This window comes from Capra hircus, unplaced genomic scaffold, assembly GCF_001704415.2.
Source record: "Capra hircus breed San Clemente unplaced genomic scaffold, ASM170441v1, whole genome shotgun sequence".
Classification (NCBI taxonomy): domain Eukaryota; kingdom Metazoa; phylum Chordata; class Mammalia; order Artiodactyla; family Bovidae; genus Capra; species Capra hircus.
Window position 1 is genome coordinate 147,607 of NW_017189652.1, and position 17,437 is coordinate 165,043.

The 17,437-nt window shown below is 41.7% G+C and overlaps 1 protein-coding gene and 1 pseudogene across 1 annotated transcript in view; one reads left to right on the forward strand and one right to left on the reverse strand.

Moving 5' to 3' along the window:
• Positions 1 to 17,437, reverse strand: part of GAB3 (GRB2 associated binding protein 3) — a 93,468-nt gene that overhangs the window by 44,724 nt on the left and 31,307 nt on the right. Inside the window, exons 3-4 of the mRNA XM_018044627.1 lie at positions 15,637 to 15,850; positions 14,573 to 15,051 (exon numbers count right to left, since the gene is read on the reverse strand). Of these exons, the coding sequence (XP_017900116.1) occupies positions 14,573 to 15,051; positions 15,637 to 15,850 (693 nt within the window). The remainder of the gene's footprint in view (positions 1 to 14,572; positions 15,052 to 15,636; positions 15,851 to 17,437) is intronic.
• LOC102190032 lies at positions 2,638 to 3,342 on the forward strand (annotated as a pseudogene).

Sequence of the window (17,437 nt, forward strand, 5' to 3'; positions counted from 1 at the left end):
CCTTTAATTTTCATTTTTATAACCTACTTTTACTTTGCAAAAAAAAAGACCTTACTTTTTAAAGCAAACTTCATATATATATATATATATATATATAAAATAATTTTTGTGACTTTTTTTTTCTTTAATATTGTATTTTTGAAAATCCAACCTCTAGATTTTTAATGTTTCTTTTTGGTATTTGTTATCTATTTTGTACCTTTAAGAACCCAATCTTTAGTACCCATTTTTACTTGGGAGCGAGATTACTGGCTTGACTGCTCTCTCCCTCTTTGGGCTCTCCTTTTTCTCCAGCAGGTCACTTCTATCTCCTCCCTCTCCCTTCTCTTCTCTATCCAACTCTGTGAATCTCTTTGTGTGTTCCGGATGGTGGAGACCACTTAGGGAACTGATAACTGACTGGATCTGTCTCTCTCCTTTTGATTCCCCTATTTATATTCCTGGCCACCTCTGTCCCCTTCCTCCCTCCCTCTTCTCTTCTCAGTGTAATTCTGTGAACATTTCTGAGAGGTCCAGACTGTGGAGCACACATAAGGAAGTGATTACTGGCTAGCTTGCTCTCTTCTCTCTTGATTCCACCTCATCTCATCCTGGTCACCTCTATCTCCCTCTTCCCTCTTCTCTTCTCCATGTAACTCTGTGAACCTCTCTGGGTGTCCCTCACTGTGGAGAAACTTTTCATCTTTAACCTAGATGTTTTATCAATGGTGCTGTGTAGATGGACGAGTCTTGAGGCTACAGTAAAAATAATAGTGAAAACCAGAAGCACGAGGTTTAAGTCCAAATCTTGAGAACACAAGAGAACTCCTGACTCCAGGGAATATTAATTGATAGGAGCTCGTCAAACGCATCCATACCTATACTGAAACCAAGCACCACCCAAAGGCCAACAAGTTCCAGAGCAAGACATACCATGCAAATTCTCCATCAATACAGGAAAATAGCCCTGAGCTTCAATATACAGTCTGCCCAAAGTCATTCCAAACCCATTGACATCTCATAACTCATTACTAGCAACTTCATTGCACTCCAGAGAGAAGAAATCCAGCTCCACCCACCAGAACACTGACACAAGCTTCCCTGACCAGGAAACCTTGACAAGGGACCTGTCCAAACCCACCCACAGAGAGGAAACTCCACAATAAAGATAACTCCACAAAATGCCAGAATACGGAAAGGCCACTCCAAACACAGCAATATAAACAAGATGAAAAGGCAGAGGAACACCCAGCAGGTAAAGGAACAGGATAAATGCCCATCAAACCAAACAAAAGAGGAAGAGATAGGTAATCAACCTGATAAAGAATTCCAAATAATGACAGTGAAAATGATCCAAAATCTTGAAAACAAAATGGACAAATAACTAGCCTGGAGACAAGGACTGAGAAGATGCAAGAAAGGTTTAACAAAACCTAGAAGAAATAAAAAGAGTCAATATATAATGAATAATGCAATAAATGAGATCAAAAACACATGGAGGGAGCCAACAGTAGAATAACGGAGTCAGAAGATAGGATAAGCGAGGTAGAATATAGAATGGTAGAAATAAATGAAAGAGAGAGGAAAAAGGAAAAACAAATTAAAAGAAATGAGAACAGTCTAAGAGACCTCTGGGACAAAGTTAAACGCATGAACATTTGAATCATAGGAATCCCCAAAGAAGAAGACAAAAAGAAAGACCATGAGAAAATACTTGAGGAGATAATAGTTGAAAACTTCCCTAAAATGGGGAAGGAAATAATCACCCAAGTCCAAGAAACCCAGAGAGTCCCAAACAGGATAAACCCAAGGGGAAACACTCCAAGATACATATTAATCAAATTAACAATCATCAAACAGAAAGAACAAATATTAAAATCAGCAAGGGAAAAACAACAAATAACACACTTTAAATGATACAATAGATCAGTTAGACCTAATTGATATCTATAGGACATTTCACACCAAAACAATGAATTTCACCTTTTTATCAAGCACAAACGGAACCTTCTCCAGGATAGACCACATCCTGGGCCATAAATCTAGCTTTGGTAAATTCAAAAAAAATTAAATCATTTCAAGCATCTTTTCTGACTACAATGCAGTAAGATTAGATCGCAATTAAAGGAGAAAAACTATTAAAAATTCCAACATGTGGAGGGTGAACAACACACTGCTAAATAACCAAAAAATCACAGAAGAAATCAAAATATGCATAGAAATGAACGAGAATGAAAAAACAACAACCCAAAACCTGTGGGACACTGTAAAAGCAGTGCTAAGGGGAAGGTTCATAGCAATACAGGCATACCTCAAGAAACAAGAAAAAAGTCAAATAAATAACCTAACTCTACACCTAAAGCAACTAGAAAAGGAAGAAATGAAGAACCCCTCGGTTAGTAGAAGAAAAGAAATCTTAAAAATTAGAGCAGAAACAAATGCAAAAGAAACAAAAGAGACCATAGCAAAAATCAATAAAGCCAAAAGCTGGTTCTTTAAAAGGATAAATAAAACTGACAAACGATTAACCAAACTCATCAAGAAACAAAGGGAGAAAAATCAAATCAATAAAATTAGAAATGAAACTGGAGAGATCACAACAGACAACACAGAAATGAAAAGGATCATAAGAGACTACTATCAGAGACTAACGAACAATACAGATGGCTAAAGGTGATCCCAAGAAACCAAAGGGCAAGATGTCTGCTTATGCCTTCTTTGTGCAGACGTGCAGAGAGGAACATAAGAAGAAAAACCCAGAGGTCCCTGTCAATTGAGAGGTGGAAGACCATGTCCGGGAAAGAGAAGTCGAAGTTCGATGAAATGGCAAAGGTGGATAAAGTGCGCTATGATCGGGAAATGAAGGATTACAGACCAGCTAAGGGAGGCAAGAAGAAGGACCCTAATGCCCCCAAGAGACCACCGTCTGGATTTTTCCTATTCTGCTTTGAATTCCGCCCCAAGATCAAGTTTGCAAACCCTGGCATCTCTATTGGAGATGTGGTGAAGAAGCTGGGTGAGATGTAGAATAACTTAAGTGACAGTGAGAAGCAGCCATACATCAACAAGGCAGCGAAGCTGAAGGAGAAGTATGAGAAGGGTGTCACAGACTATAAGTCTAAAGGGAAGTTTGATGGCGTCAAGAGTGCTGCTAAAGTTGCCCGGAAAAAGGTGGAAGAGGAAGACGAAGAGGAGGAAGAGGAGGAGGAGGAGGAGGAGGAGGAAGAGGATGAATTAAAAAAAAAAACTGTTGATCTGTTTCCTTCTGAATACATTAGAGTAGGGAGCGCCTTGATTGACACACCTCTTATCCAAGATGTGTCTGTTGCCCTCATTAGGTTTAATTACCCAATTGGATCATGATCATATCTTAGTGCTCTAGCAATTGTCAGTGGTTTACATTAAGTGGCCATGGGTGTCTGGAGCACCTGGAAACTGTATCAAAGTTGTACATATTTCCAAACGTTTTTAAAATGAAAGGCTCTCGTGTTCTCCTCACTCTGTGCACTTTGCTGTTGGTGTGACAAGGCATTTAAAGATGTTTCTGGCATTTTTTTTTTTTAATTTGTAAGGTGGTGTGTTAATTCTATGGTCATGGGCTAGAAATCCCGAGTTCTCAACTGTACATATCTATAGTTTGTAAAAAGAACAAAGCAACCGAGACACACTCTTGATGCTCCTTGCTTGGTGTGGAGGCTATGGGGGCAATGCCTTTCGGAGGGGCTGTAGCTCAGGGCATGCACTGTGGGGCTGGACTTGTGGACACTGCAGTGGGCATCCATTTAGCTTCAGGTTGTCTTGTTTTTGTATATAGTGACATAGCATCCCACTGCCATTCTTAGCTGTGGAAGAGTCGGGGGCGGGGGGAGTCAGCAGGCATGAGAAGTGTTTTGGATCCTTTTTAGTTGAAGTGCAGTAGTTTTAAACTGTTTTTTTTTTTAAACAAACTGTAGAACTGTTCATTGTCAGCAAAGCCAAGAGCCACTGCACCAGTGAAAGTTCAAGAACTTTCTGTACTAAACACGATCTGCAATGTTCTGTTATTTTTCTTTGTATGTTTAGAATGTTGAAATGTTTTTGAAGTTAAATAAACAGTATTACATTTAAAAAAAACACAAGAGACTACTATCAGCAACTATAGGCAAATAAAATGGACAACTTGGAAGAAATGGACAAATTCTTAGAAAAGTACAACTTTCCAAAACTGAACCAGGAAGAAATAGAAAAACTTAACAGACCCATCACAAGCACAGAAATTGAAACTGTAATCAGAAATCTTCCAGCAAACAAAAGCCCAGGTCCAGACAGCTTCAAAGCTGAATTCTACCAAAAACTTAGAGAAGAGCTAACACCTATCCTATTTACTCTTGCAGAAACTTGCAGAGGAAGATAAACTTCCAAACTCATTCTATGAGGCCACCATCACCCTAATATCAAAACCTAACAAAAATGCCACAAAAAAAGAAAACTACAGGCCAATATCACTGATGAACATAGATATAAAAACCCTTAACAAAATTCTAGCAATCGGAATCCAACAACACATTTAAAAGATTATACATCATGACCAAGTGGGCTTTATCCCAGGGATGCAAGGATTCTTCAATATCCACAAATCAATCAATGTAATTCACCACATTAACAAATTGAAAAATAAAAGCCATATGATTATCTCAATAGATGCAGAGAAAGCCTTTGACAAAATTCAACATCCATTTATGATAAAAACCTTCCAGAATGCAGGGAGAGAAGGAACATATCTCAACATAATAAAAGCTATATATGACAAACCCACAGCAAACATTATCCTCAATGGTGAAAAAATGAAAGCATTTCCCCTAAAGTCAGGAACAAGAGAAGGGTGCCCACTCTCACCACTACTATTCAACATAGTTTTGGAAGTTTTGGCCACAGCAATCAGAGCAGAAAAAGAAAGAAAAGGAATCCAAATTGGAAAAGAAGTAAAACTCTCACTGTTTGCAGATGACATGATCCTCTACATAGAAAATCCTAAAGACTCCACCAGAAAATTACTATAGCTAATCAATGAATATAGTAAAGTTGCAGGATATAAAATCAACACACAGAAATTCCTTGCATTCCTATACACTAATAATAAGAAAATAGAAAGAGAAATTAATGAAACAATTCCATTCACCATTGCAATGAAAAGAATAAAATACTTAGGAATATATTTACCTAAAGAAACTAAAGACCTATATATAGAAAACTATAAAACACTGGTGAAAGAAATCAAAGAGGACACTAATAGATGGAGAAATATACCTTGTTCATGGATTGGAAAAATCAATATAGTGAAAATCAGTATACTGCCCAAAGCAATCTATAGATTCAATGCAATCCCTATCAAGCTACCAATGGTATTTTTCACAGAGCTAGAACAAATAATTTCTAATTTCTATGGAAATACAAAAAACTTCGAATAGCCATAGCAATCTTGAGAAAGAAGAATGGAATAGGAGGAATCAACCTGCCTGACTTCAGGCTCTACTACAAAGCCACAGTCATCATCAAGACAGTATGGTACTGGCACAAAGACAGAATTATAGATCAACAGAACGAAATAGAAGCCGAGATAAATCCACACACCTATGGACACCTTATCTTTGACAAAGGAGGCAAGAATATGCAATGGAGAAAAGACAATCTCTTTAACAAGTGGTGCTGGGAAAACTGGTCAACCACTTGTAAAAGAATGAAACTAGAACACTTTCTAACATCATACACAAAAATAAACTCAAAATGGATTAAAGACATAAACTAAGACCAGAATCTATAAAACTCCTAGAGAAGAACATAGGCAAAACACTCTCCGACATAAACCACAGCAGGATTCTCTATGACCCACCTCCCAGAATATTGGAAATAAAAGCAAAAATAAACAAATGGGACCTAATTAAAGTTAAAAGCTTCTGCACAATAAAGGAAACTATAAGCAAGGTGAAAAGACAGCTTTTGGAATGGGAGAAAATAATGGCAAATGAAGCAACTGACAAAGAATTAATCTCAAAAATATACAAGCAACTCCTACAGCTCAATTCCAGAAAAATAAACCACCCAGTCAAAAAATGGGCCAAAGAACGAAACAGACATTTCTCCAAAGAAGACATACAGATGGCTAACAAACACATGAAAAGAGGCTCAATATCACTCATTATCAGATAAACGCAAATCAAAACCACAGTGAGGTACCATTTCATGCCAGTCAGAATGGCTGCGATCCAAAAGCCTACAAGCAATAAATGCTGGAGAGGGTGTAGAGAAAAGGGAACCCGCTTACACTGTTGGTGGGAATGCAAACTAGTACAGCCACTTTGGAGAACACTCTGGAGATTCCTTAAAAAACTGGAAATAGAACTGCCATACGATGCAGCAAACCCACTGCTGGGCATACACAGTGAGGAAACCAGAATGGAAAGAGTCACGTGTACCCCAATGTTCATCGCAGCACTGTTTATAACAGCCAGGCCATGGAAGCAACCTAGATGTCCATCAGCAGATGAATGGATAAGAAAGCCATGGTATATATACACAGTGGAGTATTACTCAGCCATTAAAAAGAATACATTTGAATCAGTTCTAATGAGGTGGATGAAACTGGAGCATATTATACAGAGTGAAGTAAGCCAGAAAGAAAAACACCAATATAGTATACTAAAGCATATATACGGAATTTAGAAAGATGGTAACCATAACCCTATATGCTAGACAGCAAAAGAGATACAGATGTATAGAACAGTCTTTTGGACTCTGTGAAGAGGGAGAGGTTGGGATGATTTGGGCGAATGGCTTTGAAACATGTATAATATCATATGTGGAACGAATCACCAGTCCAGGTTCGATGCATGATACAGGATGCTTGGGGCTGGTGCACTTGGATGACCCAGAGGGATGGGATGGGGAAGGAGGTGGAAGGAGGTTCAGGATGGGGAACAAGTGTACACCCATGGTGGATTCATGTTGATGTACAGCAAAACCAATACAATAGTGTAAAGTAATTAGCCTCCAATTTAAATAAATTAAATAAATAAATAAATAAAAAAGAAGCAACAGTTAGAAAAGGACATGGAACAATGGATCAGTTCCAAATTGAGAAAGGAGTATGTCAAGGCTGTATATTGTCACCCTGCTTATTTAACTTATATGCAGAGTATATCATGAGAAATGCCAAGCTGGATGAAGCACAAGCTGGAATCAAGATTGCTAGGAGAAATATCAATAATCTCAGATACGCAGATGACACCACCTTTATGGTGGAAAGTGAAGAGGAACTAAAGAGCCTCTTGATGAAAGTGAAAAGAAGAGAGTGAAAAAGTTGGCTTAAAACTCAATATTCAAAAAACTAAGATCATGGCATCTGGTCCCATCACTTCATGGCAAATAGATGGGGAAACAACGGAAATAGTGAGACTTTATTTTCTTGGGTTCCAAAATCACTGAAGCCACAAAATTAAAAGACACTTGCTCATTGGAAGAAAAGCTATGACAAACCTAGGTAGCATATTAAAAAGCAGAGACATTACTTTGCTAACAAAGGTCTGTATAGTCAAAACTATGTTTTTTCTAGTAGCCATGTGTGGATGTGAGACTTGGGCCATAAAGAAAGCTTATTGCTCAATAATTGATGCTTTTGAACTGTGGTGTTGGAGAAGACTCCTGGGAGTACCTTGGACTAGAAGGAGATCAAACCAATCAATCCTAAAGGAAATCAACCCTGAATATTCCTTGGAAGGACTGATGCTGAAGCTGACGCTAAAACTCCAATACTTTGGCCACCTGATGTGAAGAAATGACTCATCAGAAAAGACCCTGATACTCGGAAAGATTGAAGGCAGGAGAAGGGGATGAGAGAGGATGAGATAGTTGGATGGCATCACCAACTCGATCAACATGAGTTTGAGCAAACTCTGGGAGATAGTGGGGGACAGGGAAGCCTGGCATGCTGCAGTCAATGGAGTCACAAAGAGTCTGACATGACTGAGTGACTGAACTGAACTGGGGGATGGATACATGGGAGTTCATCATACCATCTCCTACTTTTGTAAATGTGTGAAATTTTCAATAATACAGTTGTATTTTAAATCTTTTTATGGGATTTGGAGTGGGGAAATTAAGAGAGTTAAAGATAGTTTATTTAGTTTTTTTAAGATAATTACTTTAAAAAATTTATTTTAATTGGAGGCTAATTACTTTACAATATTGTATTGGTTTCTAATATAACCTTTAAAGCCATAAACACAGTTCCTCGTGTGAAATATAAAAGATAGTGCATCATTCAAGTAAGAAAAATATGTAAAGAAACTATAGTAAAATACTAGATAATGAAGTAGGGATCAAATAAACATGGAGATAAAGTGCTAGGTAGAGGCTCTGAGAACCAGTCGGCCTAGTACAGGAGGTATAATTCATTACAGGTGTGTGTTGACAGATATGTATGTGTTTTCCACATTTGGGGGAGAGAAGGAGTCATTTTCAAAATCGCATGAAGATTTCACACATTTACATATTCAGTCAGTTCAGTTCAGTTCAGTCGCTCGGTCATGTCCAACTCTGCAACCCCATGAACTGCAGCACACCAGGCCTCCCTGTTCATCACCAACTCCCAGAGTTCACTCAAACTCATGTCCATAGAGTCGGTGATGCCATCCAGCCATCTCATCCTCTGTCATCCCCTTCTCCTCCTGCCCCCAACCCCTCCCAGCATCAGAGTCTTATCCAATGAGTCAACTCTTCACATCAGGTGGCCAAAGTACTGGAGTTTCAGCTTTAGCATCATTCCTTCCAAAGAACACCCAGGACTGATCTCCTTTAGAATGGACTGGTTGGATCTCCTTGCAGTCCAAGGGACTCTCAAGAGTCTTCTCCAACACCACAGTTCAAAAGCATCAATTCTTCAGCGCTCAGCTTTCTTCACAGTTCAACTTTCACATCCATACATGACCACTGGAAAAACCATAGCCTTCACTAGATGGACCTTTGTTGGCAAAGTAATGTCTCTGCTTTAGAATATGCTATTTAGGTTGGTCATAACTCTCCTTCCAAGGAGTAAGCGTCTTTTAATTTCATGGCTGCACTCACCATCTGCAGTGATTTTGGAGCCCCAAAAAACAAAGTGTGACACTGTTTCCACTGTTTCCACATCTATTTCCCATGAAGTGATGGGACCAGATGCCATGATCTTAGTTTTCGGAATGTTGAGCTTTAAGCCAACTTTTTCACTCTCCTCTTTCACTTTCATCAAGAGGCTTTTTAGTTCCTCTTCACTTTCTGCCATAAGAGTGGTGTCATCTGCATATCTCAGGTTATTGATATTTCTCCTGACAATCTTGATTCCAGCTTGTGTTTCTTCCAGCCCAGTGTTTCTCATGATGTACTCTGCGTATAAGTTAAACAAGCAAGGTGACAATATACAGCCTTGTATATTGTGGTCCACTGGAGAAGGGAATGGCAAACCACTTCAGTATTCTTGCCTTGAGAACCTCATGAACAGTAGGAAGAGGCAAAATGATAGGATACTGAAAGAGGAACTCCCCAGGTCGGTAGGTGCCCAATATGCTACTGGAGATCAGTGGAGAAATAACCCCAGAAAGAATGAAGGGATGGAGCCAAACCAAAAACAATATCCAGTTGTGGATGTGACTGATGATAGAAGCAAGGTCCGATGCTGTAAAGAGCAATATTGCATAGGAACCTGGAATGTTAGGTCCATGAATCAAGGCAAATTGGAAGTGGTCAAACAGGAGATGGCAAGAGTGAACATCGACATTCTAGGAATCAGCGAACTAAAATGGACTGGAATGAGTGAATTGAACTCAGATCACCATTATATCTACTACTGTGGGCAGGAATCCCTCAGAACAAATGGAGTAGCCATCATGGTCAACAAAAGAGTCCAAAATGCAATACTTGGATGCAGTCTCAAAAACGACAGAATGATCTCTGTTCATTTCCAAGGCAAACCATTCAATATCACAGTAATCCAAGTCTATGCTCCAATCAGTAATGCTGAAGAAGCTGATGTTGAACGGTTCTATGAAAACCTACAAGACCTTCTAGAACTAACACCCAAAAAAAATGTCCTTTTCATTATAGGGGACTGGAATGCAAAAGTAGGAAGTCAAGAAACACATGGGATAACAGGCAAATTTGGCCTTGGAATACAGAATGAAGCAGGGCAAAGGCTACTAGAGTTTTGCCAAGAGAACACACTGGTCATAGCAAACACCCTCTTCCAACAACACAAGAGAAGACTCTACACATGGACATCACCAGATGGTCAACACCAAAATCAGATTGATTATATTCTTTGCAGCCAGAGATGGAGAAGCTCTATACATTCAGCAAAAACAAGACTGGGAGCTGACTGTGGCTCAGATTTACATATTACATTTCCTCAAAGTAAAGATCAGATCAATGTACTGAATACAAGATTCCACATTACTTGAGGAAGACATTTGGGTTGAGATAAACCATTAGTCATAATGATTTCCTTATCCAGTCATGAAAATATTTAACAGGAAAAATGTGACACAGAAAAAATATTAAACACCTATTATATGCTGGAACCAACAATGTGGTGGATACTCATTCCAACTGATTTTCAAAACAAACCTCCCAGTTAGCCAGACACCCTTCACCGAGAGCCGTGGTGGCTTCCTGTTCAACACTGTTTGGGAAGAACCAACAAGGTGGCTGAATCCCAAAATCCTCATGACATCAAGAAATTAAACCATAATGACTCAGAGAGCAAGAGGCAGAATGCAACAGAATCTGTGCTGCACCTTTGAAAAAAAGGGTGCATCAGTCCCTACTGGAACCATGCCAACTGACCACTGACAACATACTTCTGCTTGCATCATTTCACCAAGACTCATAACCTGAATAAGAGGGGAGATCCATCAACAAACTTGGTGACCATGACACCAATCTGCCCAAGATGGGGTCTCTCAGTCTGGCATTTCAGTCTCTCTTTGACGAGCACACCTTGGAACACAGTGACAATGAGAGCCAGCCTCAGGAAGGGTGACTTCCCTGGCCACCAAGGCGAGACGTGAATGTCTTTACCTTTATCTTTACCTTTTCTATAAGGTAATGATCTTTACCTTTCCAATAAGCTGCAGCAAAAGATCCACTTAAGTGCTTTCGTTTCCACTCTCCTTCCAATAAAATAAGTTGGCTTAAGCTCCACATTCAGAAAACTAACCTCATGGCATCTGGTCCCATAACTTCATGGCAAAGAGTTTTAGCCTCTGTTTACTTTCATGCAAAAGAACACATTTGGATGGAGATGCAGCAGGAGAGAAGGAGAGAGAAAGTGTGCACAGAACCCCCTGGGAATCAACAGATTTCCAGAAAAAGGCCAAAGGGGGCTCCAGGAGGGCATGCCAATGGACCAAGCTGAGATGGCTAGGTTTGCATCATCGCTTGGCCAAAAGCACTTCAGCTTAGCCGGGGAGAAGTTGGAAAGAACACATTAGGTGGCATGAAGGATGAGGCTGATGCAATTGTTGACAACTAGAAATGGAGTAGCCATCATGGTCAACAAAAGAGTCCGAAATGCAGTATTTGGATGCAATCTCAAAAATGACAGAATGATCTCTGTTCATCTCCAAGGCAAACCATTCAATATCACAGTTATCCAAGTCTATGCCCCAACCAGTAATGCCAAAGAAGCTGACGTTGAACGGTTTTATGAAGACCTACAAGATCTTTTAGAACTAACACCCAAAAAAGATGTCCTTTTCATTATAGGGGACTAGAATGCAAAAGTAGGAAGTCAAGAAACACCTGGAGTAACAGGCAAATTTGGCCTTGGAATATGGAATGAAGCAGGGCAAAGACTAATAGAGTTTTGCCAAGAGAACACACTGGTCATAGCAAACACCCTCTTCCAACAACACAAGAGAAGACTCTACACATGGACATCACCAGATGGTCAACACCAAAATCAGACTGATTATATTCTTTGCAGCCAAAGATGGAGAAGCTCTATACAGTCAACAAAAACAAGACCAGGAGCTGACTGTGGCTCAGATCATAAACTCCTTATTGCCAAATCCAGACTCAAATTGAAGAAAGTAGGGAAAACCACTAGATCATTCTGGTATGACCTAAATCAAATACCTTATGATTCTACAGTGGAAGTGAGAAATAGATTTAAGGGCCTAGATCTGATAGATAGAGTGCCTGATGAACTATGGAGTGAAGTTTGTGACACTGCACAGGAGACAGGGATCAAGACCATCCCCATGGAAAAGAAATGCAAAGAGCAAAATGGCTGTCTGGGGAGGCCTTACAAATAGCTGTGAAAAGAAGAGAGGCAAAAGGCAAAGGAGAAAAGGAAAGATATAAGCATCTGAATGCAGAGTTCCAGAGAATAGCAAGAAGAGATAAGAAAGCCTTCTTCAGAGATCAATGCAAAGAAATAGAAGAAAACAACAGAATGGGAAAGACTAGAGACCTCTTCAAGAAAATTAGAGATACCAAGGGAACATTTCATGCAAAGATGGACTCGATAAAGGACAGAAATGGTCTGGACCTAACAGAAACAGAAGATATTAAGAAGAGGTGGCAAGAATACACAACAGAAGTGTACAAAAAAGATCTTCACAACCCAGATAATCATGATGGTGTGATCACTAATCTAGAGCCAGACATCTTGGAATGTGAAGTCAAATGGGCCTTGGAAAGCATCGCTATGAACAAAGCTAGTGGAGGTGATGGAATTCCAGTTGAGCTATTTCAAATCCTGAAAGATGATGCTGTGAAAGTGCTGCACTCAATATGCCAGCAAATTTGGAAAACTCAGCCGTGGCCACAGGACCAGAAAAGGTCAGTTTTCATTCCAATCCCAAAGAAAGGCAATGCCAAAGAATGCTCAAACTATGACACAATTGCACTCATCTCACACGCTAGTAAAGTAATGCTCAAAATTCTCCAAGCCAGGCTTCAGCAATATGTGAACCGTGAACTCCCTGATGTTCAAGCTGGTTTTAGAAAAGGCAGAGGAACCAGAGATCAAATTGCCAACATCCACTGGATCATGGAGAAAGCAAGAGAGTTCTAGAAAAATATCTATTTCTGCTTTATTGACTATGCCAAAGCCTTTGACTGTGTGGATCACAATAAACTGGAAAATTCTGAAAGAGATGAGAATACCAGACCACCTGACCTGCCTCTTGAGAAATCTGTATGCAGGTCAGGAAGCAACAGTTAGAACTGGACATGGAACAACAGACTGGTTCCAAATAGGAAAAGGAGTACGTCAAGGCTGTATATTGTCACCCTGCTTATTTAACTTCTATGCAGAGTACATCATGAGAAACGCTGGACTGGAAGAAACACAAGCTGGAATCAAGACTGCCAGGAGAAATATCAATAACCTGAGATATGCAGATGACACCACCCTTATGGCAGAAAGTGAAGAGGAACTCAAAAGCCTCTTGATGAAAGTGAAAGTGGAAAGTGGAAAAAGTTGGCCTAAAGCTCAACATTCAGAAAAAGAAGATCATGGCATCCAGTCCCATCACTTCATGGGAAATGGATGGGGAAACAGTGGAAATAGTGTCAGGCTTTATTTTGGGGGGGGCTCCAAAATCACTGCAGATGGTGAGTGCAGCCATGAAATTAAAAGATGCTTACTCCTTGGAAGAAAAGTTATGACCAACCTAGATAGTATATTCAAAAGCAGAGACATTACTTTGCCGACAAAGACCCGTCTAGTCAAGGCTATGGTTTTTCCTGTGGTCATGTATGGATGTGAGAGTTGGACTGTGAAGAAGGCTGAGCGCCGAAGAATTGATGCTTTTGAACTGTGGTGTTGGAGAAGACTCTTGAGAGTCCCTTGGACTGCAAGGAGATCCAATCAGTCCATTCTGAAGGAGATCAGCCCTGGGATTTCTTTGGAAGGAATGATGCTAAAGCTGAAACTCCAGTACTTTGGCCACCTCATGTGAAGAGCTGACTCATTGGAAAAGACTCTGATGCTGGGAGGGATTGGGGGCAGGAGGAGAAGGGGATGACAGAGGATGAGATGGCTGGATGGCATCACTGACTCGATGGACGTGAGTCTGAGTGAACTCCGGGAGTTGGCGATGGACAGGGAGGCCTGGCGTGCTGCGATTCATGGGGTCACAAAGAGTCGGACACGACTGAGCGACTGAACTGAACTGAGAAGACAAGAGCTCCACTCTACCCCCTCGGCAGAAGCCAAAGACACCACCTTCTGTACCAAGTGGGTCCCTGAGTGGCTCCAAATGAACACCAGGAGCCTGGTCTCACGAGGGGAGGCCATCATGTGGGCAGGGGCACGGCTAGGGCACCAGGAGTCTGAGTTCTTTCAGCATCTACAGGGACCAAGGATATCTCCCAGTCTGCAGACAGGGATGAGCAGGGGGACGCTGGGATCGGAGTGGGGGTTTTCCAGATGTGCACTTTCACCCAGGGCCTGATCCCGCTAGGACACTGGAATGGCCTGAGGAAATTGGCTGAACAATGCCCTGACATGGAAACACAGAGGAAAGAGGAGCCGGCTGCTGTCAGTACCTGAAGTTTAGCATCATCCAGTACTTACCTTTCCAGGTCCTCATGTTGTCTAAACCGGAAAGGGAAATTCTTCTAGGCACCACAGTGCCTTCCGGCTTCTTGAGGCTACTGGGCCCTCTGCACAGGAACTGCTCCTTGTGCCACCATTCAGAGAGATGGCTTGGCTTAGGGGGGCGAGGAGGGGGTGTGTTAGACATCACGTCTAGTTCTTTTACCCCATAGGGCAAGGAAGCTTGGTTTTGATCTACCTGGATGGCAGAATTTAAGGAAGTTTCCCCCAGTGGTAAAGAAAAGTGGTCCCTGGGTGGGCCATTGACATCTTTCATCCACATCAGGGTGGCCTGGGGCCTCATGGAGGGGGCCTCCTGAGACCCGTTCCTGGGGTGCGAAGGGCAGGCCAGGCTCCCAGAGGGTGGCAGCTGTGGGCAGTCCACAAAGACGTCATCAAACGAAGCCTGCTCCAGTGAGCGCTCTGAGTTTGACCAACTATCACATCTGGTGGGGAGACTGAGGGAAGAAAAGCACAGACATTTGACTGAAAGGTCACAAGTCCCCACAGCGGCTATTGGTACTGCTATACCTTTGGCAGAAGTTTGAAGGAGAAAGCCACCCACCCACTGCAAAGCCATGCTGTGGGGGAAAAGAGGCCATGCTGCCATCACTCCCCCTACTCTAATGTCGCTGTTTTGTTTTGTTTTTTAACTTTAATAGTGACATTCCTTCCACACCCCTCAGTGACAGCAACCCCTTGATGCAGGGGAAAAAAAAAAGTTTGTTGATTTTTTTCATCATCTAAGTGGAAGATACAAATGAGAATGCAAGGTTAGAAATGAAAGCCACAACACCAAAATGCCTGAGTCATTCTGTTTGGTGTACCACATGCTTCAGCCTTGATAGTGGTTGATAGGGATCTGGCCCCGCCCTGGCGGCAGCAGGAAGTGAGGGGAGCAGAGATACAGCCACTAGAAGATGCTACAGCTAAACGGCCTGATTTGCAGCGAGGGCATAACAGTCACAGAGGCTGCAAGAGGAAGCAATGTGGGTTCTGCCAATGGAGGGGCGTGCGCTAGGAGGCCGGGCGCAGAGGCGTACCTGGTGTGGTGCAGTCTTCCCGTCTCGCAGTTGGATAGAATCAGATAATCAGGAAGGAAGGGCAACTCTGACTCACTTCTGGTTTCCTCAGTGGCTACAGTACTAGTGCTCGGGTCATCTCTTGGCAGGGAGCAGACAGCAGGGTTGCTGAGAAGGGAGCTGGAGGGTGAGGGCTGTGCGGAGGAGGGGGCGCGACAGCCACTCTCCATGGAATCTGCAGGACAAATCGTTTCCCAGCAGAATGTTTAGGAATGGCTAGAACACAGTTTCTCAGATGGCATCTAAGAGGCCAAACAGAAGATGAAAATCACAGCTGGTGTTTGTACTGATGGAGAAGACCATTTCCCCAAGCTATAAACAACGTCTGGGGAACAAGGCCAATGTTCCAAGAGTGAAGTGTTGAATCAATTAAGGGCAAAATAAAGCAATCATTCTTGGCCTAAAAATCTGCAGATAGTCTACACACAGCTTCTTCATGGCTCTTAGCCACAACTCTGCATTCATCACTGTTTATTCACTCAACATATATATTCATAACATATTCACATATATATGCATAACAAATATGTATACATATACTTACATATGCATTTGGGCACATGTGCAGGCATGCAGATATAGACATATATGTCTACTTATGTCTATATAGATACCTTCTCTTGCACTTACTATGTGCACGAGACTGTTCTAACTTTGCCAGCCAAGACAAAGACTCTGCCCCCATTGGCATTTACAGCCCACCAGAGGAGAGACAAGTAACACATAAAGAGCAGTGTGAATGATTGACCGCTAGCGATGTCTAAGGAAAAGGAATGAAAGAAATAAAGTGTGATGGCTGGTAAAGCCCACATTCAGAAACTCCCAATGAAAAGCCTGCTTTGATTTCCCTTTTGAACCAAGTTGGCAGGAATTTAGGATTCTTGAGTCAGAGTGGCCCAGAACTGCCTGGATTCAAGTGCAGACTCTAGTATCTAGCTGTCATGACCTTGGCCAAGTTACCTTCTTGGTCCAAGTTTTCTTCTCTATAAAGTGGTTATGCTCAGAATACCTCTGCCACACAGTTGGTCTGGGGAGGAGAAGAGCTAATACACAAAAGCATTTAATGGAGTTACTGGCCAGGGTACACATGATGTGCTGCCTACCTGTGGTTACCAGAGACAGAACCAAACACTCTATGTGAGAAGCCACAATACAGCCCCTTCAGGCTTGGTTGTCAGACGAAGAGGAATCAACCCCTACAGTTCAGTTCAGTTCAGTCGCTCAGTCATGTCTGACTCTTTGCAACCCCATGAATCGCAGCACGCCAGGCCTCCCTGTCCATCACCATCTCCCAGAGTTCACTCAAACTCATGTCCATAGAGTCGGTGATGCCATCCAGCCATCTCATCCTCTGTCATCCCTTCTCCTCCTGTCCCCAATCCCTCCCAGCATCAGAGTCTTTTCCAATGAGTCAACTCTTCACATGAGGTGGCCAAAGTACTGGAGTTTCAGCTTTAACATCATTTCTTCCAAAGAACACCCAGGGCTGATCTCCTTTAGAATGGACTGGTTGGATCTCCTTGCAGTCCAAGGGACTCTCAAGAGTCTTCTCCAACACCACAGTTCAAAAGCATCAATTCTTCGGCGCTCAGCCTTCTTCACAGTCCAACTTTCACATCCATACATAACTACTGGAAAAACCATTGCCTTAACTAGATGGACCTTTGTTGGCAAAGTAATGTCTCTGCTTTTGAATATGCTATTTAGGTTGGTCATAACTTTCCTTCCAAGGAGTAAGCATCTTGTAATTTCATGGCTGCAA